General features: G+C 34.7%; 2 protein-coding genes across 10 annotated transcripts; one reads left to right on the forward strand and one right to left on the reverse strand.

The window, feature by feature from the left end:
- The first annotated feature begins 3,647 nt into the window (after positions 1–3,647).
- LOC141713418 (uncharacterized) lies at positions 3,648–11,739 on the forward strand. 9 transcript variants are annotated; one of them, XM_074516836.1, is made up of 5 exons: positions 3,649–6,087; positions 8,107–8,257; positions 8,875–9,052; positions 10,437–11,040; positions 11,146–11,739. In XM_074516836.1, exons 3-5 carry the CDS (start codon positions 9,050–9,052, stop codon positions 11,406–11,408), a joined length of 870 nt encoding a protein of 289 aa, XP_074372937.1. In that variant the 5' UTR covers positions 3,649–6,087; positions 8,107–8,257; positions 8,875–9,049; the 3' UTR covers positions 11,409–11,739. The 9 variants fall into 9 exon arrangements, with proteins under 9 accessions (XP_074372936.1, XP_074372937.1, XP_074372939.1 ...); XM_074516838.1 differs by having other exon boundaries at positions 10,473–11,040; XM_074516837.1 differs by having other exon boundaries at positions 8,875–9,089; positions 11,146–11,738.
- An 8,403-nt stretch (positions 11,740–20,142) lies between these two features.
- LOC141713419 (purple acid phosphatase 2-like) lies at positions 20,143–24,002 on the reverse strand. Its single transcript, XM_074516840.1, has 8 exons — positions 23,677–24,002; positions 22,587–22,787; positions 22,351–22,462; positions 21,919–22,148; positions 21,523–21,661; positions 20,901–21,121; positions 20,626–20,747; positions 20,143–20,504 (listed from the first exon to the last, which is right to left on the reverse strand). Exons 1-8 carry the CDS (start codon positions 23,872–23,874, stop codon positions 20,303–20,305), a joined length of 1,425 nt encoding a protein of 474 aa, XP_074372941.1. The 5' UTR covers positions 23,875–24,002; the 3' UTR covers positions 20,143–20,302.
- Between the last annotated feature and the right edge of the window lie 1,095 nt (positions 24,003–25,097).

Below are 25,097 nucleotides of genomic sequence, written 5' to 3' on the forward strand. Positions count from 1 at the left end.
TTGTTATGGACCATTAAACCAAATCAATGATACCACTTGTTGGAATTTGCTGAGCAGACCTAACTCCACATTAGTACGATATTATCCGCTTTGGGCCGAACCCGCACGGGTTTGTTTTTGGTTCACTCCCAAAAGGCCTCATATAAATGCACTTATCTGGCTGCTTATATACAAGCAATCTGCCCCTACCACAAACGATGTGGGACAACTCCTGACATTTCAGTGTGAGCAAACTAGGCCTATACTGGAAGTCCATCTGACTTTCTAGCCCCTTATGCCCATACTGGAAATCCTATCCGCTTCACCCTTAAGCTCATCCTAGGTTAGTCCATATGTCGCTTTCTAAGTTCATTATGGGAGTCAATGTGAGATTGTTATGTACCACTAAACCTTAAGCTTTGATACTATTTGTTGGACTTTCTAAACATGCCTAACGCTAGTATGATATTGCCCGCTCTGGACCGAAGACGCACAAATTTATTTTTGGGCACATCCTGAAAGACCTCATATGAATGAAATTAATTGGATACTTATTAACTATAAATATGTCCTCCCATAAACGATGTAGGATAAATCCTAAAAGTCCCCCATTCACACATCAGGATCAAAATCTGTATGATCTACCTCCTAATTGTGTGATATGGCTCACCCTTGACTAGAGATGCACAAAAAACCCATCGGGTCGGGATTTATCCGGACTTTAAAAAGCCCGGTTTTTTTAAAACGGATCGGGCCGGGCTTTTTTAAAAATCGGGCCGGGCCAGGCCGGGCCGGACTTCCTAAGAAATATTAGGCCCGTTTTAGGCCCACGGACCGGATCGGGCCGAACTGGGCTTTTTATTTATATATTAAAAAAATATTTTAATATTTTATAACTCGAATTATGAGTAGTTTAAATACCGGAAAAAATAATATATTGATATATCAGTTAGAGTAGTTTAGACACCGAAATAAATAAATATTTTTTAATATAATATATAAGTAATCATATATACCTTAATTGCTTCTTATATTATAATATTTTTAAAATCATAAAAGGCATTGTATAATTTCAAATTTTATATAAAAAAATCAATTTTTTAATCGGGATTTTCAAAAAGCCTGGGCTTTTATACGGGCCGAACCGGGCTTTTGTCCGGGCTTTTTTCGATCCGAGCTTTTTAAATTCGGGATTTTCGGGTTTCGGGCCGGGCCAGATTTTCGAGAAAAAAGGAGGTCTATTTAAGGTCCACGGGCCGAACCGGACCGGGCTTTTTTCCGGATCGAACTTTTCAGGCTTTTTTCCAGATCGGATTTCGAGCTTCGAATTTTTTAAACATCTCTACCCTTGACCCATAATGGAACTCTATCTGGCTTTCTGACTCCCCTAGGCCCATACTGGAAAGCCTGTCTGCCTCCGCCTTAAACCCATCATGGGATAACCTATCTGTCACTTTCTAGGTCCATTATGGGATCTTGACGGAGATTGTCTTGGACCGTTATAACCTGAAACTCAAATACCATTCGTTGGGTTGGCTAAGTAAACCTGAACTCCACATTAATATGTTATTATTCGTCCCGGTCCGAGCCCGCATAAATTTATTTCTGGGAATATTTCAAAAGATCTCAAACTAATAGAATTAATTATGTGCTTAAAGACTAACAATTTGTCACTCTCACAAATGATGTTAGATAACTCCCAACAAGTGGTGCATAGCCCTGATTTCCCAAATCTATTTTTCAAAATTTATTTATTCAAATCCTATGTAGTGAATACTCTACTAATCTTTATAAATGTTGAATTTTGTAACATTACTCACAACTTAAATACCCAAAATATAAATAGACAGTCATTTGCAAAATGGCAGGATCAGAGAGGGCTAAGCCTATTAATACTAGTCGCCATAAATAAATTATGATAGGAGTTTGAACAAGTGGTGATTTGCTAGAAATTATTTTTAAGTTATTTTGTTGGATATTAGAGCCCGAAATTTAAAAGACTCTTGATCTTTTTTAAAAAAAAATAATTAGTTGTTCTATATTATGTATCGATTTTTTTTAGATGTAAAAAATTCAGATTGGAACCTGATATTCATCTTGTAAAAATGTGATATAAATTTATATACGGTTTATTTTTTCCAGACCGAATATCCAAACTTACGGATTATTATAATTGGATATCGGACTGAAAATCCGATTATCCAAATTTTTGGATTTTTATGCTCTAGGACGTTCATATTTTAATTGTAAATAACAAAAATATTATATGCAAAAAGAAAAAAAAATATTTCATGTGATATTTGGTAGGGGTGTTCATGGGTTGGGTTGATCGGGTTATAGACGTTTTTACAAGACGACTCAATTATATCTGTTTGAAATTTTTTAACCCAACTCGCAAAATATAATGTCATAACCCAACCTTACCTGTCGTGCATCGGTTTTAATCGGGTTGAGTCAATTTGAACCGATTGAATTATTTTATAAAAAGATTTGAAGATTATATATTATCTCTCATTTCAAAAATTATATAAAATAAAATATGTATAACATTCAATTATGGTACAATTATTTAAATTTGATTAACTTTAAAATTTTAGTAATATATATTACACTTAAATTATCGAACAACCCACTTATTAGCTTCGGGTTGGTTTGGATCCGTCCAAAAAATCAAGAGCCTGTGCCTAACTCATTTAGTTTGGTTTAATTTTTTTTAACCCAACTAAGGATTATGTTTTTTTTAATCGGTTTGAACGATAGAAAAAAGGGTCGGGTTGGGTCGGTTTGATCGGCTTGACCAACCCATGAACCCTCTTAGTACTTGGAAAAAGTATTTGGTAACCACCAAGTAGATGTGTTAATTCGTTCGTATTGTATACCTTTTCGTGTGGTGTACTCAAAGATAAAATATGGAACTTACCCATTTATAATTTGTGTATTACCGTGTTCGTGTACCTTTGTTTTCTTGTTGTTCTCGTGTCGTATTTCATGTAAAATTGAATTTAAATATAAATAAATAAATAAATATAAAAACTGGATTTTTAGGTAAAAATTTACAAAATTATAGAAAATATATTCCTTTAAATCATTTACACTTACAATAATATAAAACTATGCATTATTTTAAATGTATTTATTATAAATAAACATATTTATATATATATATTATAAATATGCGTATTTATAATTAATATTAATATTTAATTTTAAATATCTTTATTTCGTGTATCTCGTGTCGTCATGTACCCAAAAGATAAATACAAAACTGACACAACATCTCGGTTGTATACTTCGTGTTCGTGTGTCTTTTGTTCGTGTACTCGAAATACAAATACTAAATTTTCGTGTCGTGTGAAAAATTATCGCAATTATCGCGGGTGAATGACAAGTTTAGCATGTTTTTAAATAAAATTAACAAAAATAACCATTTTCTTAAAAATTACCAACTTTAGCCTTTAGAATACCTTACTATGAACGAAGTATGAGATACCCATATGTTAGTAGAATACTGGGTATATGGGATACTCAAATTGTATCTTATATAAATTACGATACCCAATTATCAATCGGCTAAAATTGACCATATTTTACGGAATGATTATTTTGTTTATTTTTTTTAAAAAAATTGATTTTAATTTTTATCATTTTTTCAAGTAACGCCAAGCATTTTCAAAAAAGGGGTAAAACAAAAATAAAATGTATATCACAGTGGGAGAGCGCGCGCGCAGATAATGTGCTCGGCGTAATGCCTCACCGGGAAACTCAACGCTCCGGCGGTCACAATATCTGGTATTACAACTTTTTTCCATTCTTTTCCCAAATAAAGGTATCAACTTTTCTTCTTCACTTTCTGCTTATTTTTGCCATTTAATTTTATCTACATTGTTTTAATTCCATTTGGCTTTACAATTACAAGTACATGCTGCTTCCCATGCATATGATTAAGTTGTAAAATATGATTTCGAAGTACTAGACTACATTGCTATACCAATTATACGTGCGCTGCTGTGCACCTGCCATGGTGTTAGCTTGGCAAGTTCGTAAAGGTGTATCGATATGTGTCGCTAAATAATGATGCAGTAAAGGCATAATTTTCTTGAAAATTTAGATTTTTTAGCATAATGCTTCTTGGGTGTTGTTCCTACGTATAATATTGGTTATAATCTAGGTATGTGTCAGTCACTATTGATGCAGTAAAGGAATACGTATCTTAAATAACACTTGTAATTCAGATTTTTTGATATCTATCTTAAGTTTTCGTAAATGGCAATTTGGTTCCAAGTTATATCCAAGTAAAGAAGGTCTTAAGGTTCCAGTAAGAAATAAATTAGTATAGTTTCTGAATCAGCTCGCCAAGAGTTTATTATTTTAATTTATTAAATGCGTGAAAAATGCTAATTATAAGACATAGTATACAATATCTTTTGGAAATTCTACTTCTTGGTTAGCCTGAGAGGAGGTTAGTTTGCAGTTAATACTAAGGGGAGTAGCTGATGCCGGGCTTGTAGTAAGTCACTAAGTACCCATGTTTTCCTTGTTTTCCCACTCTTATGCATATGTTCGCAGAGCCACGGACAATTTTTATTGTTTGGACACCTTCACGCAAGCTTATGCACAAATATGCATGCACATACATGTGCTGCACAAGATGGTGACTTTGTGCTTGTTTGTATTTATATCCAGATCATGAGAAGACATGTGTCAATGGTGATTATTGGTGAATATATATTTTCACAAATTACTGGTGGATATAGTCGTGGTTTAAGCTTTAAGAAGCATACAATTAGCTCTAGTTCAACCCACCTGCGCCTCATTGAATCATGTTATTATTTTTCATTTAAAAATTTTAAAGAGTTGGCGGTAGAAAATGTATTGGTGTTTGTAAATACTAATCCCTTCTCTTTGTTATCATATACTTTATAATTATTATCTGACATGAGTCCTCTGCAGTTTTAGCTGAAAAATTAATTATCTTGCATAAATAAAGCTAGAGCAAACTGCAGTCAAATAATGATGAAGTAGGAAGTATTTGTCTATTTGGGTATCGTCATTATGAATTTTAGTTTGGGACTTTGGGTCCAATGTTCCCAATTAATTACATTTTACTTAAAGTATCAATCCTGGATAGCCGGAAGATTTTGATATCAATGTTACTAAAGTATCAACGTTACATGCCACACTGGCATTGCGGTTGTTGATATCTTAGATGTGCTTCTTTTTTGTGCCTGGGGCTTCCGCTCCAATATACTGGAAAGTCTTCATTATTGGCAGCCACACTTTACAAACCTGATTTCTGTTGATTATATCCGTTCTAGGAAGCACCGACACTCCAAAAAGGCTGCTGTATGCGTGTCGGACACGGCCGAGACCGACACGGCGACTCGGCACCGGCACCGACACGGCTAAGTACGTGTCCGACACGCCGACACACCATGTGGCGTGTCGGCAGAAAAAGGCGACCGACACGCGACCAACACGGGTTCGACACGTGACTGATACAACCCACCTACTCGGCCCATATAGAAAAGCCCAAAATCATCTTAAAAAGCCCAAACCATCTTATATTACCCTAATTTCACGTCTCTCTGTCTTTTGTAACATCCCTCTTCATCTTTCATCCGATAAAATACAGAACCCTATATATTTACAATCAAATTTACATACATCTATATATATATATATAAAACATATATCTGTATTGATCCCTCTTGTTGTTTGAAGGAAAGCTGTTCTTTTTACACAAGATGATCATTTAAATATATTTGAATTAAAGTGTAGAATAGATCTTACAGTAGTTTATCACTTATTATGAAAGAAACTCTATTATCATTATGAATGAAGTTGTTCAATATTTGACATATACAAATTTCATATTTTATATTTTTTATTACTTTTTTTTGCTGTGTCCCGTATCTAGGACACTTTGATAATCGATGAATCCCTATGTCCCGTGTCGCCGTATCAGTGTTGGTGCTTCCTAGTATCCGTTTCACAACCTTGATGCCAAATCTTTGACGCCTCAATGGTGACCCTAGTTTGAGTGCAGGATAACATTATCTCAAGCAACATTCGCTGATATGCCTGGTCTTAGGAGCACATCTGGGGAAGGTATGGTGCTGGTTCTTCATATTTTGTAAACTCCAACAACCGTACTTAACTTTGTCTTTAACAGCGTATTGGTCACAACCTTAGGAGAACTCAATTACTACTCCATGTAATTGATGCCGCTACAGAGGATCCTGAAAATGACTATTGGACTGTCCGAAATATGTATAGTCAGGAAATATTTGTAGTTTCTTTGTTTTTCTTAGTAAATTGCACTTAGGTTGCGTAAAAAGTTATTTTCTTGCATTTTGATTTCCACACTGTAAAAGTGAGCATTTTGGGGACCAGAAATATATTTTAAAAGCATAAAGGTATCTCCGTAAGAAACTATAGAGCATAAAGGTAATTTCGTTAGAAACGTTAGAGTTTAGACGGTCTTTCACTATACTTAAATATTGGGTAGGCATTAGGGATAAATTGAGCAACCGTCAACGCTCAACCATTCTTCATTTGTCTTCAAAAACTTTAATAACCGATACAATTGAATCTCCTTCTGATCTACTCTAAAGTCCTTTACGACGGACAGATTTCTTCATTCGAGCTATTCAAAATTTCCAACTTTCTCTACAGAATCTCGAAATTCCTAGAATTTCGTTATTCACTATGTTCTTGTTCATTGATTTCCAACATATTTCCGGTAAACTAGCCACTCCTTTGACTACCAAAATCTTCCACCACGCTTTCTTATATAACCGGATCCCAAGAAGATCCTATTAATGACCTCTTTCCAATTGCAAACGAAGTCGCATGTCCCACTGCCTGAGTTGAGTTGGTCAGAAAATCTTCACCTCCGGCTACTGTTTCATCAAACCATCAATTAGCTGATTCGTAAATATATGTTTGTCTACTTACCTTCTCTCCCTTGATTTTACACAGACCTTCTTTGTTTTGGTTTCAAAAAATTGTATAAAAATTGTCTATGATTCCCATACAAGTTTACCTGGTCTAGCTATCAATTCTAATAACCCACTTGTGATCTGATGTTGATCCGACTCCATAGCCTATTTTAATGACTCTCCCTACTTTCAACCTTTTTAAACCATGCTGTTTTCTTGTTTACCAAGTGCCAACCTAATTAAATCCACCGATAGCTAACTAAACTATTTTAATCAAATATATGTGGTTTATGATACTCGCAAGCCAACTTAAAGTTTTATTACTCGTCTAAACCTAAATATCTAACAGATTTCTGAGATTTTGGCCTGTCGTTAAATTCTAATGTTTCACTGCTAGTTTTGGCCATGAATCGCGACCTTCCCTTAATCTTGTTGTTGCAGGAGCTCTGTGCACTAGGTATGGACTTTTTCTTTTGTTAAGTAGGGTGTTGGCCTTTCTGTCTTGCTCAGGACAAAATTACCCCCTTAAAAGTTAAGTTTGTTGGTCGATTGAAGTCCTTTTTCTGCTTTGAAAATTATTTGCAGTCACCAAAATATTCACATGTAACATGCTGCCATCAAACAGCAGAGAAATAACTTTACAGGCCACATAGTGCATTTTATTCTATGAAATGGTTGTTTTTGCTTATGTGATGGGTTGACCTAGTTTTTACCAATGGCCACTTGGCAGATCATAAGGCTTTTGAGTTTGAGGTTTGAGAAAACAAACCTGAACATCTCTTAACTATCATATAGTGTTTATCCGGAGCTAATCGCTAAAGCATATATATCTTGCTTAAATCCTAATGATACTAAATGCAGGCTGCAGATAGTTTGCATTATTGTCAGTATGATTGTTTCGGTTTTTGAAACATTCAAACAATGAGAAGGCTGTGTAACCTAAAATTATTATTTTGTTCTCTCCATTTCTGATTTATCGATTTTGTACTACTATGATATTTTTCTTATTTTTTTCCAGGCATGTATCACCCCTCTTTATTCAAGGATGGAATAATGAAAAATGTAGTGTGTGTGTGTACTTGCCTTGCTGAATACTCTAGGGAGATTTTGTCTCGAAATAATTATGTCAATCATTTTCCCCATCGAGTTAATCGGTTTAGCACATGCTGACAAGCTCAATGCTCAGGTTGATGGATGCTCTGAAGCAATTATGTTGTCACTTTCCTCAACTGAGATGGAACAAAAAAAAAATTCTTCAGAGATGTCTAGCAAGGCTAGAAGAATCAAAGAAATCGAGGATTATCTTCGGGCCTTTCCAGTTGTGGGGGTGGTGTTCAGTAAGTTTCTAATGTAGTTTTAACTTTACAAGAGCCACTCGTGTTCTGCTCTTCTGGTCTGTTTCATTGCATTAATTCCTAAATGAGCATTTCTCTATATCAGCTTTCTAAAGTGAAAATTTGAAATTTAATTTAAAAGAATGAATTATGTAATGTATATTTTATTTTAAAAACATCTAGTAATTGCACAATCACATTCCTTTTGTGATTGGGATATATATTGTACAACATAGTGTTTGCTCTTTCTTTATACAAATGAAATCATTGATTTATTTGATGAGTTAAGACATTTGTATATGAATCTGTACTGGTGAATTTAAATTGTATATGTTTAAGGCCTAACTAGAAACTCTCCTGTAAATCCTTCCTTTTTTGGGAATGATTTCTGTACTTCTTTCCAACACTATGTTTTTTGTTTGTGTAGACTCAAAATTTCTGTGCCAAGTTTCTTGTCATTTTTTTTATTTTAAGTCAAATTGGAAGCTATTTAGTTTTACCCTTCCATGATAGCTGTTTTGTACTGCATAGAGAAGTGGTTTATTTCATATTCAACATTATAGAACGGCTTTTTTTGCTTTATAATGATAGTATGATTTACAATATGCTCTTACAAGCAGAAAAGAAAATGATTTCAACTAAATGTTGAAGAAGATATGAGCATCCTTGCGCCACTGCGGAGATCACAATGAAGTTTTGGATACGTAGAGCATGCTTGAATGAGCATCTGTGCATGTAATATCTCAGACATCACTCATATGAGCAGAGAAATGGTTTTTACAGTAGAAGCTAAATATGGTACGCTTTCACGAGATTTAGTAAATGTAAAGACAAGGTACACAAATACTATCTATTATTTCTTAGAAGATCGTGCAATATAATATAATATTGTATTTGATTTTGTTTGAAGAACTCATATTATTAATTACACCTCAACTACAGAATAGATCAATATTTTAAAGGAATGTCTAAAATATATTCTTAATGAATTACGTGACTGTAATATTATAGTGCTATTCATTGTTATGCGGCTATTCAAGAAAACAGATAGGCTCTGAGATAATAATTCCACAACTTAGAACTAGACAATATCGAGCAGTAACAGTTCTACTTTATTTTTTGACAGCAGTATCAGTTCTACTTTATTACTAGTATTGTAATATATTTTGGTAATAAATCATAGTGTCACAATATGTTATTGCTTAGAACTTAGAAGATCGTGCATTATAATATCGTAGTGGATTTTGTTTGAAGAACTGATATTATTAATTACACCTCAACTACTGTAGTAAATATTGTAGAAATTTTTTTAAAAAGAATATCTAAAATACATTCTTAATGAATTACGTGACTGGAATAATATAGTGCTATTTATTGAGGGGCTTGCAATTGCAACTGCTTATGAAAAAGAAAAACTGATAGGTTATGTGTCAAACTTCTAATTTCCCTCCACTTAACTAGTAATAAAGTTGAATTGTTACTGCTCATTGTCTACTTCTAAGTTGTGGAACTATTTTTCTCAGAGCTTATCTGTTTTCTTGATTAGTCACATAACAATGACATCACTATCCACGTCATCTTCTAAATTCTACTTGCATGCATCTCAAATTGTCAAAGATCTATCTCTACCTTTATTTCTCTTCAGAAGTGTTCACAGAATTTTGACTACTCTCTGCCACGTGTGGTTTCACACACACTCACACACACATGTTTAGTTACCAATCCTCCAAAATCTGTTGAGAGAATGATGCACTAGTCAAATGGTGTGAATCACGCAACAATTCTCCTCAATTAATTGTTGGGGAAGCTTGCACACGATTTATACCAAATCTGCATTTCTTTCTACTACTTAAGATGTATATCATGATTATGTAATTGTTGGTAAAAAAAGAGCCTTTGGTAGATCAGTAAGTTAACTATTTCTTCCAAAATACTAAAGTATTTGGAGAATGATTTAATATGTATATTATATATCAGCATGCTTGAGAGTTAAAAATGATGATCGTTGAGTGACACTACTAGATAAATTGGCATTGTCAAGTATTACTTACCCCCCTCTGTCTGCGGACACGTAGCATCACTTCCTCGCTATATATACCCTCTTCAAGATCAACTCCTTATTAAGCTTTCATATGTATTATTTAAATAACTAATATAATAAGGCATTCCCCACATGTCAAAGACACTTAGCTCAAAATCTGAAAAATCGGTGATGAAGGCAACTCAACCGAGGTCAAGGAAGGGCAGCACGAGAAGAAGAGGTGGACCGGATAATGCATCTTGCAAGTTCAAAGGTGTGAGGCAGCGGACTTGGGGCTCATGGGTGTCGGAGATACGTGAGCTTAATCGTGGCAAACGCACTTGGATAGGAACTTTTAAAGATCCTGAGGCTGCAGCTATGGCCTATGATGAGGCCGCTATCAAGCTTTTTGGTACTAATGCCATGCTCAATTTTCCTGAGAGGCTACCACAGGTATCATGTCCAATCCATGCCACAGTCGCCACTAGCAAGGACACCCTCATTGATCGGAAAGAAATTGGAATTCCAGAAGAAAGAATCATAGAAGAGCAGCAGCGTAAATGTCCACCAGCTGAGGCCCATGAGAAGCCTGCTGGTAGTCTATTTGGTCAATTTGGTGCTTATGCTGTGCTCAATTTTTCCAAGAGCGTACCTCAGGTTTCATGTCCAGTCCATGCCACTAGCAAGGATGCCCTTGTAAATTCAAAGGGAGTCAAAGTTCCTGAAGAACAAATTATACAAATGGAGCAGGTTAAATATTCACCAGGTCATGAATTTTCTCCAACTACTAATCCGTATGACTATCTGATAAACAATCAGTTGATTAATAATGATTACCATTCTGTATTGAACGGGATACAATGCCATGTAGGTCCGATTGTTAATCATGATGAAGTCCAAGGCGATAATGCTGGGAAGAATGGAGATAACTTGGAAGAAAGGTGCAACAATATCAAAGAAAACCTGATGGTGGATTTGCCGGAATTTGACGATTCTTCCTTGTGGGATGAAGTCATGGGAACAACTGATTTGGAGACTATCGAGAACCCGGGGGATCTTAATGCTGGTGTCTCTGACGAGATTTTCAAAGATATTTTGGAAGATGATTTAGGCTTAAACAATTTTTGGCTCTGAATAATGCCTGCCTGCTCACACCCAACCTAGCCTATTATAAATTTTATACCATCACTCTGTCTCTGCTGTTTTAGATATCGGGAGCAAACAATTATGTTTCAAGGTCACATGATCTAATTAAACTGTTGAAGTTGCATACTCTTTGCTATATGCTAATGTGTAAAACTAATAAGTTTATATGAATAAAGTGTTTGCTTCTCTAGCTTTATATGTAATTGTTGGAGTTGATGACACCCTGCTGACATCAACTAACTAATTATTAGTAATTAGTCTAATCAGTTAGTTAGTTAGTTAGAGTATAGAATTAGTGAAAGTCAACTTGAGCTTACTTGTATATAAACAAATCGAATGTTGTTTCTTATTCACCAAGTCTTGTAACAATCAACATTTTGTAACTAACTCTTAGCATCAATACAATCTGTACATTTTCCATCTTCTTCAAGCTAGCTATAGTTTCACATGGTATCGGAGCAAGCAAAGTACATATCCATGGAAAGACACTTACAGCTTGGCGTTTTCATAGATTGGATTGAATTTTCGCATCGATCCACATCAATCTCTCTCGATCTGCATCAATTTCTCCTATCAATGTCTCTCAATCTACATCAATATCTCTCGTTCTCGCTGACCTTCGTTGATCTCTCATCGTTTTTTTTATCTTAATCTCAATCTGTTATTTTGATCTTTATATACACTGAATCTTCTATGTTTCGTGCTCTCTTAGATTGTTCATCATCAAATCATAGTATCATTGTAGTTTCTTCTTGATATCATCATCATATCGGACTGCTTCTTATTTCTGGTTCATATATGTTTAGTGTTCATTGATTGAACGCATCATTATCATCCTCTTTTCATTTCTTTCGTGATTTTACTGTGAATTACTGATGTGGATCTCTCCACAAAGAAAGAAAAGAAGAAGAAAATGGATAAGAGAAGATTATGATATTTCAAAAGAACACGATCAATCCAGAAACGTGAACTTTGAATCTCAAATTGCTTAGATCAATCCAGAAACTAAGTAATTCGAATCTAATCTTCAAAACAATCCACTAATTGAAGTTTAGAGAAAAGAAAAACTACTCATAGTTTATCTCAAAACACAAGTTTTATATCATCCATTGTCTCCCTTAAAAGATTACATGAGAGGGGTATTTATAGGCTTAGACAATAACCCCAACCCAATAGGATTTCAAGAGAAATTCAATATCTGCTTGAATTAGCCAATATCTGAATCCCTCCAGGAAACAAATTAAAAAAACCAAACCTGAATAGAAAAAATACAAAAACCAAATCCAAGTAGGAAAATAAAATCCTAAGTGCTTAAAACAAGAAAAACCCTTTCAAGTGAAAGGTTAAAACTTGCAAGCAAAATTCTAATTAATAATTATATAATATTCAGCTACTTGTTCAACTTCATGCATCGCTCCTTTATTCCTTATTGTCCAAGTAAGTTTCATAACCAATGTTTGCATCCTCTCCAATTGAACATCACAACGAGGACACATAGTCAAATCTCAATTAACATATTCATTACTTGATCCTCATCATTCTCCTCTCCTTTGAAAAAAACTCGTCCTCGAGTTCTAAAGTATTTAAGAATAAGCACACAACGAGGTGATTTCTCGTAGAACTTGAAAGCCTTAAATTTCAATTCCATCAGCAATATATTTGGAAGTAAACTCGAAAGAATAAGATAGTTTGATGAGATAGGTGCATTCAACAAGTTCTCTACCCCCAAAAAATCAATGTGTTCCACTTGGATGATGTTGTTTTCCTTGTACACAACCTATTTAGTTTCAAACTTCTCCTTTAGTATCTCTTGTCCATCAACAATGTCATCACGCATAAATTTAGGAGATGCATCTATCTGATCTTTTTCAACAACCAAAACTTTCTCAACAAGTGACTGTCTTTCTTCATGATTCTCTATCATAGCTTCTTTTGTAACTGGTTCATCCTTTTCATCCAAACTTGATGTAGTCGCCACATGTAACACCTGGTAATCAACAACAAGATCCGCGATATTCTCCACACTGACAAAGTCTTCTTCATTAGTTTCTTCTGAAAGAGTAAACTCGTGAAGGGAAGACTTCAATTTCTCGTCTTATTGAAAAGATTCAAATTCCAAAGTAAGATTGCATACTTCATTAAACGAGATATATGGACTTGATTTAACCTTTCGATAAATAGGCAAATTCAATCCACGAATTAATCTTCCAATTTTAATTATTTCCATCTCCTCCAAGTCACAAATAAGGCGCAATCTATAAAATTCAGAAGTATACTCAGAAACACTCATAGTACCTTAGGGATGTCATCTTCATTATACATTCGAATCTATAATGGAAAGTAATATATTTTGCACGAAGTTTCTTCTTCATAGATGTCCAAGTCATAATCTTTTCTTTTTCAGATCTAACTCTTTTTGTATTTAGATTATCAAACCACAAGTCTGCTTTCTTTGTAAGTTTAAGCGCTGCAATCTTGAATATTCTCATCTCAGTCCAACCTATATAAGCAGAACTCTTGTCGACTTGTGTAACCCATTCAACAAAATCATCTATGCTACCCAAACCTGTAAAATAACCAAGCTCTATACCAGGATCATAGACTTCATCACAATCTTTCACCTTAACTAAAATTTTATAAAATTCATCAAACCTCGATTCCGTTGAATTAGCAAGCTTTTGATTACGTTTATCAATCTCATCCAATTTTCCAAGTAATTTTCTGAGCAATTCATCCGTAGCCATAAGAAAAATCCGAATTTTTTGATGAATAGTACCCGTGAACAGTCCAAAGAACAGTGCCCGTGAACAGTAACTCGTGAACAGTGCCGATGAACAGTACTCGTGAACAGTACCGTGAACAGTACTCGTGAACAATAACTCGTGAATAGTATTATTTTTTTTGAAACCTAGATCTCCCAACAATTAAGAAATTGGAGAAAAAACCTTGGCTCTTGATACCAAATTGATGTGGATCTCTCCACAAAGAAAGAAAAGAAGAAGAAGAAAATGGATAAGAGAAGAAGAGGATATTTCAAAAGAACACGATCAATCCAGAAACGTGAACTTTGAATCTCAAATTGCTTAGATCAATCCAGAAACTAAGTAATTCGAATCTAATCTTCAAAACAATCCAGTAATTGAAGTTTAGAGAAAAGAAAAACTACTCATAGTTTATCTCAAAACACAAGTTTTATATCATCCATTGTCTCCCTTAAAATATTACATGAGAGGGGTATTTATAGGTTTAGACAATAACCCCAACCCAATAGGATTTCAAGAGAAATTCAATATCTGCTTGAATTAGCCAATATCTGAATCATTCCAGGAAACAAATTTAAAAACCAAACCTTGAATAGAAAAAATACAAAAACCAAATCCAAATAGGAAAATAAAATCATAAGTGCTTAAAACAAGAAAAACCCTTTCAATTGAAAGGTAAAAACTTGCAAGCAAAATTCTAATTAATAATTATATAATATTCAGCTACTTGTTCAACTTCATGCATCGCTCCTTTATTCATTGTTGTCCAAGTAAGCTTCATAACCCATGTTTGCATCCTCTCCAATTGAACATCACAACGAGTACGCATAGCCAAATCCCAATTAACATATTCATTCCTTGATCCTCATCAATTACCTAGTTCTAAGTCACAATTCTGGATAATCATTAGACAATTCTGGTGGATATTTTCACTTGATTTACTATTTCAATGGCTGAGTCATCAAATAATGGTGATAATATTGTTCATCATGAAAATAGTTAATCTCAATCCAATCAAGATAATCCCTTATATCTTCAGTCATCAGATAGTCTTGGAATGAAGTTAGTAAATGAGCCTTTTGATGGCACTGGTTTTAGCAATTGGAAACGCTCCATGACAATAGCTCTCTCTGCAAGAAACAAACTCGGATTTGTTGACTGATCCATCCCTAAACCTGTTTTAACATCACCTAATTATAAGAGTTGGTCCAGGTGCAATGACATGGTTATATCCTGGCTTCTTGGTGCTTTGTCGAAAACAATTAGGCGTAGAGTCATATACTCCAATCCTGCTCATGAAATGTGGTTGGAATTGGAAGAAAGATATGGTGTTTCTAGTGGTGCACAACTGTTTGGTCTCCACAAAAAAATTGTTGAAATTTCTCAAGGAAACAATAACATTGCAGATTATTTCACAAAAATGAAAATGTTGTGGGATGATATTGATGCATTGTGTCTGATTCCAGTTTGCTCCCGTGGTTGTCAATGTGAAGCTTCACAAAAACTGTCTAAATTCCAATAAGATCAGAGAATTATTCAATTTCTCATGGGCCTGAATGAGAGTTTTAATGTCATAAGAGGGTCAATTCTGATGCGCTCACCTCTCCCTTCAATTGGTCAAGTTTACAGTCTTTTACTCCAAGAAGAAACTCAAAAGGAGATCCATTCCACTGGACATTTCTTACCGATTCTGCTTCTCTAAATTCTTCAAGACCTCATAACTCTGGGAATTACAATCATCAAGGAAATGTTGGTAAAAGGTTTCAAAGTGATGCAAAGAAAATGATCTGTAATTACTGTAAGAAATCAGGGCATATTATTGATAAATGCTTCAAGTTACATGGTTTTCCTCCTGATTTCAAGTTCACAAAATCAAAAAGGATGGCTGCTAATATTGAACTGACTGATCAATCCGAAACATTTCCACATAATACCAACTCTATTGTCAGTAACTTTGTTCCACATTAAGCTGCAGGCACTTCTGGTCTCTCTGGACTTACACCTGATTTCTGTACACAACTTATGCAACTACTCAAATCTGCTCAGCCATCATCCGATGTTGTTATTTCATTAGCTAATTTTGCTGGTACTATTTCTACACTTTCCTCAGTTGCTTGTTTATCTAATTCTCACACTGTTAGTTGGATTCTAGACAGTGGTGCAAGTGACCATATGTGCTCTCAAAAGCAATTATTATCTCCTCTAACATCTTTGTCACAACCTATAACAATATCCATGCCAAATGGTCAAATACTAAACATTGCTTTTATTGGGATTGTTTCTGTTACACCTGAGATAGTACTTACTAATGTCCTTTATGTCCCAAACTTCAAGTATAATTTGCTTTCAATCAGCAAATTGGTTAAACTTCTTGATTGTAATGTCATTTTTACTCATGACACCTGTTATTTGCAGGGCCATTCTCTGAGGAAGCCTCTGGAAATTGGTAACTCTCAGTGGGGCCTATATCTGCTGCAATCATCTTTTTCTTTCTCAACTGATGATTCCAGTTCATCAAATGCTTTCACAACTGGACATCTCTCTGCTATTGTTTGCATTCAAGACTTGGACACTTGCCTATGTCCAAGTTAAAAATAATTTGTAATGTTGATATTTCTAGTATTTCTGCAATTTCAATTTGTGATGTATGTGCCAAAGCAAGGCAACATAAACTTCCTTTTCCTAGAAGTACTATTCATTCTACTTCTAAATTTGAACTCATCCATGTAGATCTTTGGGGTCCATATTCTGTTCTCACCTATAATAAAAACAAGTACTTCATCACTATTGTTGATGATTATACACGTACTACATGGACACATCTGCTGAGATATAAAAGTAATGCTTTTGAGCTTATTAAACGGTTTCTGGCTCTGGTGGAAAATCAATTTCATTGCAGTGTTCAAAAAGTTCGTACAGACAATGCTTTAGAGTTAGGTCTTAGTAGAGATGCTACTCAATTTTTCTTGTCTAAAGGTATTATGCATCAAACTTCCTGTCCACACACACCTCAACAAAACGGTGTTGTGGAACGAAAGCATAAGCATTTAATTGAAACCTCTCGTGCTTTGTTGTTTCAATCAAACCTCCCCAAGCATTTTTGGGGGGATTGTGTTTTAACAACAACCTATCTAATCAACAGATTTCCTTCAAAGGTTTTAAATGGTTGTTCACCTTATGAGAAACTATTTGGTAAAAAACCATCTTATACTGAACTTCGTCCTTTTGGTTGTTTGAGTTATGTTTCCACTACCAAGCCTCATGGAGATAAATTGTCACCTCGAGCTACACCTTGTGTTTTCCTGGGTTACCCATATGGCAAAAAGGGTTACAAATTCTTAAGTCTGGACACTAAATCTATCATCATCTCACGTGAAGCAATCTTTCACGATCCTATTTTTCCTTATGTTACGCCCTTGTCTGCACATTTCATGCCTTTACCAGTTGCAGAATACTTCCTTGCCTAACATCATTCAACATTCTGATGTTCATACTTCTGCTGACAGTTTTCAGCATGAATCCCCTAGTACATCACATCATACTGTCCCTGTATCTTTCCTGATTAGAAAATCTTCTCGTACTACAAAGATTCCTACGTATTTGGATGATTATATACATTCTTATCCCTCAGCTAATTGTAGTACTGCGTGTTTCTGTACTATTACATCATCTTGTATTCCTTTACATAATCTCAACAATATTTCTTCTTGTAATTCTTCTATTGTTCTACCACCATCATATACTCTTCCACCATCGGAACCAGAATCTTATTCAGAAGCTATTAAATATCCTGAGTGGAAACAGGCTATTAAAGCAGAATTTTATGCATTGGAGGCTAACAAAACTTGGACTCTTGTCAAACTTCCACCAGATAAGAAACCGATTTCTTGCAAATGGGTGTTTAAGGTGAAGCGAAATTCAGATGGGACCATAGAATGTTACAAGGCCAGATTAGTAGTTCGTGGTTATACTCAGAAAGAAGGTGTGGACTACACTGAAACTTTCTCTCCAGTGGTTAAGATGACGACTATTAGATGTCTTGTTGCTACATCTATTAAAAAGGGATGGGCCATGAGTCATTTAGATGTGTTACATGACTCCCCCCCAGGTTTGCAATTATCAGTTTCTACACTAGTTTGCAAATTAGACAAGTCACTATATGGATTGAAACATGCCTCTCGTCAATGGAATACCAAGCTTAAATCCACCTTACTTACGTAGAAGGTGTGGACTACACTGAAACTTTCTCTCCAGTGGTTAAGATGACGACTATTAGATGTCTTGTTGCTACATCTATTAAAAAGGGATGGGCCATGAGTCATTTAGATGTGTTACATGACTCCCCCCCAGGTTTGCAATTATCAGATTCTACACTAGTTTGCAAATTAGACAAGTCACTATATGGATTGAAACATGCCTCTCGTGAATGAAATACCAAGCTTAAATCCACCTTACTTACGTAGGGTTATTCTATTTCTGAAAATGATTCTTCTTTATTTTATAAGAAGAACGGTGAACTTGTTTTATACCTAGCCGTTTACGTTGATGACATTTTGGTTGTGGGAAATGATTATAATGAAATAACAACCATTAAGGCCTATCTAGATGATATTTTTAAGATCAAAGATCTTGGTAAATTGCACTATTTATTGGGGTTGGAATTTGCAGAAGTTCCAACTGGTATGATTGTCTCTCAGAGGAAGTTTACTATGGATTTGCTATCAGAATATGATTGTGTTCAATCTACACCTGTCATTACTCCTTTGGATCCAGCAGTTAAGTTGCTTCCTGATTAGGGAGTTTTACTTTCAAATTTATCAGATTACAGACGGTTAATTGGCAAGCTGAATTTTCTTACAAACACCAGCCCAAATTTGTCTTTCTGTGTTCAGCATTTGAGCCAATTTATGTCCGCTCCTCGACAGCCACACTGAGATGCTGCTCTTCATGTTTTAAGATATCTCTGTCATAATCCCAATCAAGACCTTTTATTCAATAAAGATACATCGTTTCAGCTGGAAGCTTTTTGTGATGCAGACTGGGCTGCATGTCCTAACACAAGAAAATCTGTAAGTGGTTTTGTGGTTATGATGGGTGGGAGCCTTATATCTTGGAAATCTAAGAAGCAACATACGATTTCCCTTTCTTCAGTAGAAGCAGAATATCGTTCTATGAGTAGATTAACATCAGAATTGGCTTGGTTATCACGATTACTTCACGAGCTTGATGTCCCGGATATCACTTCAATTTTTGTTAAATGTGATAATCAGGCAGCAATTTACATTGCTCGAAATCCTGATTATCATGAAAGAACGAAACACATTGAGCTTGACTACTATTTTGTGCGAACCATACTCTCTTCTGGATTGATTTCTTTACCCTTCACACCTTAGAAGCCTCAACTAGCTGATGTCCTCACTAAACCCTTGACTGGTTTGCAACATCATCAGCTTCTTGGCAAGTTGGGTGTGCATTCTCCACCCTCCAACTTGAGGGGGGTGTTGGAGTTGATGACACTCTGCTGACATCAACTAACTAATTATTAGTAATTAGTCTAATCAGTTAGTTAGTTAGAATATGGAATTAGTGAAAGTCAACTTGACCTTACTTGTATATAAACAAATAGAATGTTGTTTGTTATTCACCAAGTCTTGTAACCATCAAATTTTGTAACTAACTCTTAGAATCAATACAATCTGTACATGTTCCATCTTCTTCTTCAAGCTAGCTATAGTGCCCAAACATTCATGCCTAAATGAAGTTGTATGCGTCCACATTTGGTATAATTTTTAGAAAGAATTGGATTACTTTTGTGCTTGTTTATAATCCAGTTCTTACATTGACCTTGACTGGACACATTCTTTTTTTATCAGGCTCTTTAAGGTTAGAAAATCTGCCCTTATGATCATTTTTCGGGGTCTAAAACTGAAGCTTATTCCATCAACGTTCACAAAACTCGGTTGGCAAAACAAAAAAGAAACCCTTAAAATTAAGGTATATTAACATGGTACATGATTCCAAAAGTTTTGTAGCGACCAGCGAGTTATTCTATACACTGTAGCTGGTAGCCTGATAACCAAACATGAAAAGGATACCTAAGCATGTAAAGGAGATGAATCCTTAACGAGATGAAGCAACGACTTGCTGTTCTGATGATTTCCAGTATCTATTATGAAACCATAAGGAGTCTGCTTCAATAGCATAATCATCTTGGTTACGATGCCAACTGAAATAAGCATGTGTTCTGTTCTTTATCTCAAAAGTACCGTGACCAAAACTTGCTTCACGATAAGCTGAATAACTTGGCTGTGGTTCTGTCATTCTGTACACACACACATTTTGTGCATATAAAATTATTATGTTTTGCTAAACTTGATATAGCAGGAGTAAAAAGATACTGGTGTGTTTTAACTAAAGTTAAATTTCATATATGAAAGACGTACTCTGTCACTAATCCTTCTTGATTTCCTCCATCTCCGATGGTAATGTAAACAGGAGCAGACTGGTCACTCATGGGAGTGCATTTCCCGTTGACAACATTATAGCGAATATTGGATATTCGTTCCTGTGGTAAATGTATATACATTACCTAGGTATTAGTAAAACAAGTTTGGCTAAAAGTAGCAAAAAAGTATCACCTGCTTGTAGAATAACTAGTACATTACTATGGAACTAATGTAGTAATCTACTACGAATTCAATATTGGGTGTATACTTACAGATCTTTCGTAGGCATGTACATGACCTGAGAAAACAACATCAACTTTGTACTCCACAAACCATGATTCATACATTACTCTCATGGTTTCTCCTTCCATGTAGTGATGTGCGTAGCTGTTGTACATTGGAGAATGCATAAGTACAATCAGCCATGGTGTCTCACTCCTGTTTACTTTTGGTAGCTCATTTGTTAGCCACTTGTACTGAGGAGTGTATTTTCCTACATATTTAGAGCTTAGTTCATGTTAGTTCATACAGGCATATCACTAATGGTTTACATAAAAAATATTTGGAAATCAAATATTAAGAAAATAATCATCTGTGAGTGCAGTACAGAAGAAAAACGATGCAACACTCTTTGTCAGAGTTGGATGAATCATAAAATGGCACTCTCACTTTTCAGTCTGAGTTTGAAACTCCGGGTCACTTATAAATCTACGTGTGATAAGCAAAATGGTACTCACACCAATGGGATAGGTACGATGACTTTGTTTAAATTTTCTTCCTATGCTTACCAGGTTCTTCACAAACCACGATTGTTCTTTTAAATTAGCATATTTGTGTGATCTATTTATAGCTGATGGTGAAGCTACTGAATCCTGTTCAGATATAAAATCTCACCATAAGCAGAATAGGAAGACATGACGATGATGTATGCTGAAGCTCTCTTGATCGAGTACCAGAGAGGAGATGTACTATTTGCTGCTCTGTATGGCACAAAGTAACGATGTTTGTAAGGCTTGAAAGGTTCATATTCACCCTGATATAAACGTTCAAACATGCAAATTTAAAAGCAATTAGTATAATTAGTCATAACAATGTCGTAGTGGTATTCAAAAGCAGTTCAAACATGGTTTTGAAAGAAAATATTGCCTTGACCCAGCTCAATGGTGAACCTCAAAAATTAGCAAAAAAATGGTGAACCTTAAAGACATGTATCCAGTCATTAAAAATACTACATGTTCATAATATATCAATATAAATTTTAACAAGAGAGGTTACATATGAGACACATACAATTTCTGGAACAAAATCAATTTCATGATTCCCGGCTGTCCAAATCCAAGGTTGATAAGCTGCACTTCTCTCTATAAACCTTCCCCAAGTATCCCACCTGTTGTTATCATGATTTGGATAACAATCAGCATAAGAAAGGTCCCCAACAAACAACATTGTCTGTCCTTTCGCTGGGTTCAACTCATAGTGAGCAAGTGTCTTATTAGAGTCGAAAGTTTGACCAAGATCCCCTGTTAAAACAAGTTCCACTAGTGTAAGTTCGCAAACAAAACCATGTGAATTGTGATTGATGCCTTATGAAGCATTTTCCTGTACTATGGGCCTTCATTATTAGTGAAGGACATAACATATTAGCCGAGATCACACACCAAATAAGCTTGTTACCTAATGAGAAGAATTAGCATTGCGAACAGAAAGCTACTGGAGGCTTACCTATAAGGCCAAAGGTATAAGGAACGTCAGGGCCAACATTAGGTGGGGTTAAAAACCAAAACCGACGTGCATAACTTCCATGGCCAATTTCATAAATGTATTTGGTATCATACTGCAGAAGTAAAAAGAAAATTTCATGTTATTGCAATCTTTAAGAAATGCAAATTTAGTTGAACCACAAGTAAAATTCACATACATATAAGAAAGGAGAAACCTGGACAAGGCTCGCCACTCACCTCCAAATCCTTAATGGTGCAATGATGAATATAACCCGAATTGTAATCATAGTACTTGTAGGTAACAACTGTGCTATTGGCACTTTTCTTCACCTTGCTATCCTCAGCCCAATAAAGAAGCATACTTGAACCAACTTCATCGGGAGTGATCCAAGAGATAATCACACCCTTCCCCTCATGATCACCTTGGGTGATATGAACCTTTTAACATCAATACTACCTCATATCAAAAATTAAGCAGACACCCAACGCATTCAACTTAACACAACAGCAAATAAAAAATTACAGAAACACTTATACATTTGGGTTAAGAGCCTTATCCCGCCATCTGAAAGAACCACTGATACCAAAAATAAGTATTTAAAGGTTTTTTCAAACAAATTTTCCAAATTTTAGATGACTTTGATACATTAGCCTTTGGGATCCTTTCCCTACAAAAGTACTTGACACATTGTGCGTTAATCAACAAATTTTTGAACCAACTCCAATATTGGCAAGTCTAATGCTACAATAGGTACAACTATTACTATATTTTGGCACCAAGAATCAGTTTTTATTGTTAAACAATAACGAGGAAGTCCAATGGTCGTGTTAAAAATGGCGTCATTTGTATAATATAGCACCCAAGAAAAAACTTTATTCTAAAGGGACGCTAAACAATGGTGCCATAGTCGGTGATAAATATAAATACAAGTATTGAGTTGCTATAAGTTACTTCCTCCATCTCAATAGTTCTCGTTTCCGGTTTCTAAAATACAGATACAAGTCAGAATTGTTGCTAAAATAGTAGTCGTATGCCATTTCCTCCATTTTCTTGAGCAGAACCAAGTTTCATTTAAATTTGGCCGTGCACTTAAGTCATCAGTTCTAAAGCTAGTTCCAAAATTAAGCAATAGCAGCACCAGCTTTAGCACTGCATTAATTGCTCAAAAAAAAATCTGAAATGAACCTTGTAATATAAAGCCATATCATGATCAAAAGCACATAAGAAAATAAAAGGTTGCTCAATGATCAGCTGCAGGTTCCTAATTGCAAGTAACAAAAACAAGGGAAAATACATAGAAATTGCATAAAAAAGAAAAAAGGGAACCTGTTGGGGAGCATTATAACCAGCAGGAACAGTGAAAACATCACTGTGTAATGGCATGTCAAGACTCAGATTTTTATCTCTCACGAAACTACTTGTTATTCCACCATAACACAACTCTAAACCATTCATCATCATCATCATCATCAAACATGCAGGAACAAGAAAAAGAAATCTTGCACAACCCCATTTCAAATCCATCTAATAAGATTATTATTTTTGTGAACAAGTCAGTTCAATTGTTAGAAGGGCAGGTCATCATCTTTTAAAGCTTAGTACTATGTTCTAGAGTTGATCGTGTTCCTGGATACTTCTGTCTCTACTTTGATCTCCTGTTTTTAACTTTTTTCTTTCTTTTTTTAAATAAATTAAAAATATTAATATTAATTAATTAATTTAAATATTAAAATTTAGATGAATTTATAAATAATAATAATGTATAATTACATAAATATTAATTGTTTTTAAGAAAAAGTATTAATATAGTGCAAGTCGTGTCATACAATTTGATATTCACGTACTTGGATATTAAGTTTTCATATAATTTTGTACAAGTTAAATTAAAAATAATGTCCTGGTTTAAGGAAGGCATATTCCAAGCGTTGATACGAATATATTTAGATAGAGACGAGCCTCAATTGAATGCTGATGGAGTGTACAATTCACAGTTTTCACACAGAGACCATTTAAATTTAAATTAGGAAAAAAAAATCACACACAAATAAGTGGTGGTGTTAGAAAAATTTGAAAAATCCGATATCTGTTCGAAAAATTCGTACTCATATCCGAGAAAAAATGGATATTATTCGTATTCGAAATAAAAGGGATATTATCCGTATCCGAATTCGAGGTATTCGAAACCGAAATCAAATATATATATGATATTTAAATTATTTAAATATATAATTACATATAATTTAAAATTTATTCTATAAATTTATAATGCGTGTATATGTATTAAATAATATATTTATATAAATTTTACATAATTATACACATACTTTATACATAATTAAATATATTATTTGAATTTAATCATAAAAAATATTCTAAAATCATTATCAATACGGTAAGGGTATCAAAAAATCAAAAAATCTGATATCTATCTGTAATATCCGCATTCGTATCCGAGAAGTAGCGAATAATATCCGTATTCAAAATAAAATAGATATTATCCGTATTTAAGTCTGAATCCAACCATTATGAATGCGGATATAGACATAATCCAAATAATTCGTTTGCCCTAATCCCAGTGACGTTCCGGGAGGGTGCTTGTTTTGTCCGCTGGTACGACCGCAATAAAAGAAAAGTTATATTCTCTCCGTCTCACTCATTTCCTTACATATTTTTTCCTCATACTTGACACGCTTTTTAAGCCTCCTAGAAAGTATAGTTTTATAATTTATTTTTCAAATTTTCTTTTT

The sequence above is a fragment of the Apium graveolens genome, chromosome 3 (genome assembly GCF_009905375.1).
Source record: "Apium graveolens cultivar Ventura chromosome 3, ASM990537v1, whole genome shotgun sequence".
NCBI classification, from domain to species: Eukaryota; Viridiplantae; Streptophyta; class Magnoliopsida; order Apiales; family Apiaceae; genus Apium; species Apium graveolens.

Excerpts from the sequence above, each read along its gene's own strand:
- LOC141713418 (XM_074516835.1), top strand. The coding sequence starts at position 10,428 with ATGTCAAAGACACTTAGCTCAAAATCTGAAAAATCGGTGATGAAGGCA. Across the intron at positions 11,041-11,145 it reads GCAGGTTAAATATTCACCAG|GTCCGATTGTTAATCATGAT; the intron begins GTCATGAATTTT and ends AATGCCATGTAG.
- LOC141713419 (XM_074516840.1), bottom strand. The coding sequence starts at position 23,874 with ATGGATTTGAAATGGGGTTGTGCAAGATTTCTTTTTCTTGTTCCTGCA. Across the intron at positions 22,788-23,676 it reads GTTATAATGCTCCCCAACAG|GTTCATATCACCCAAGGTGA; the intron begins GTTCCCTTTTTT and ends TGATGTTAAAAG. Across the intron at positions 22,149-22,350 it reads TTATACCTTTGGCCTTATAG|GGGATCTTGGTCAAACTTTC; the intron begins GTAAGCCTCCAG and ends TTGTTTTAACAG.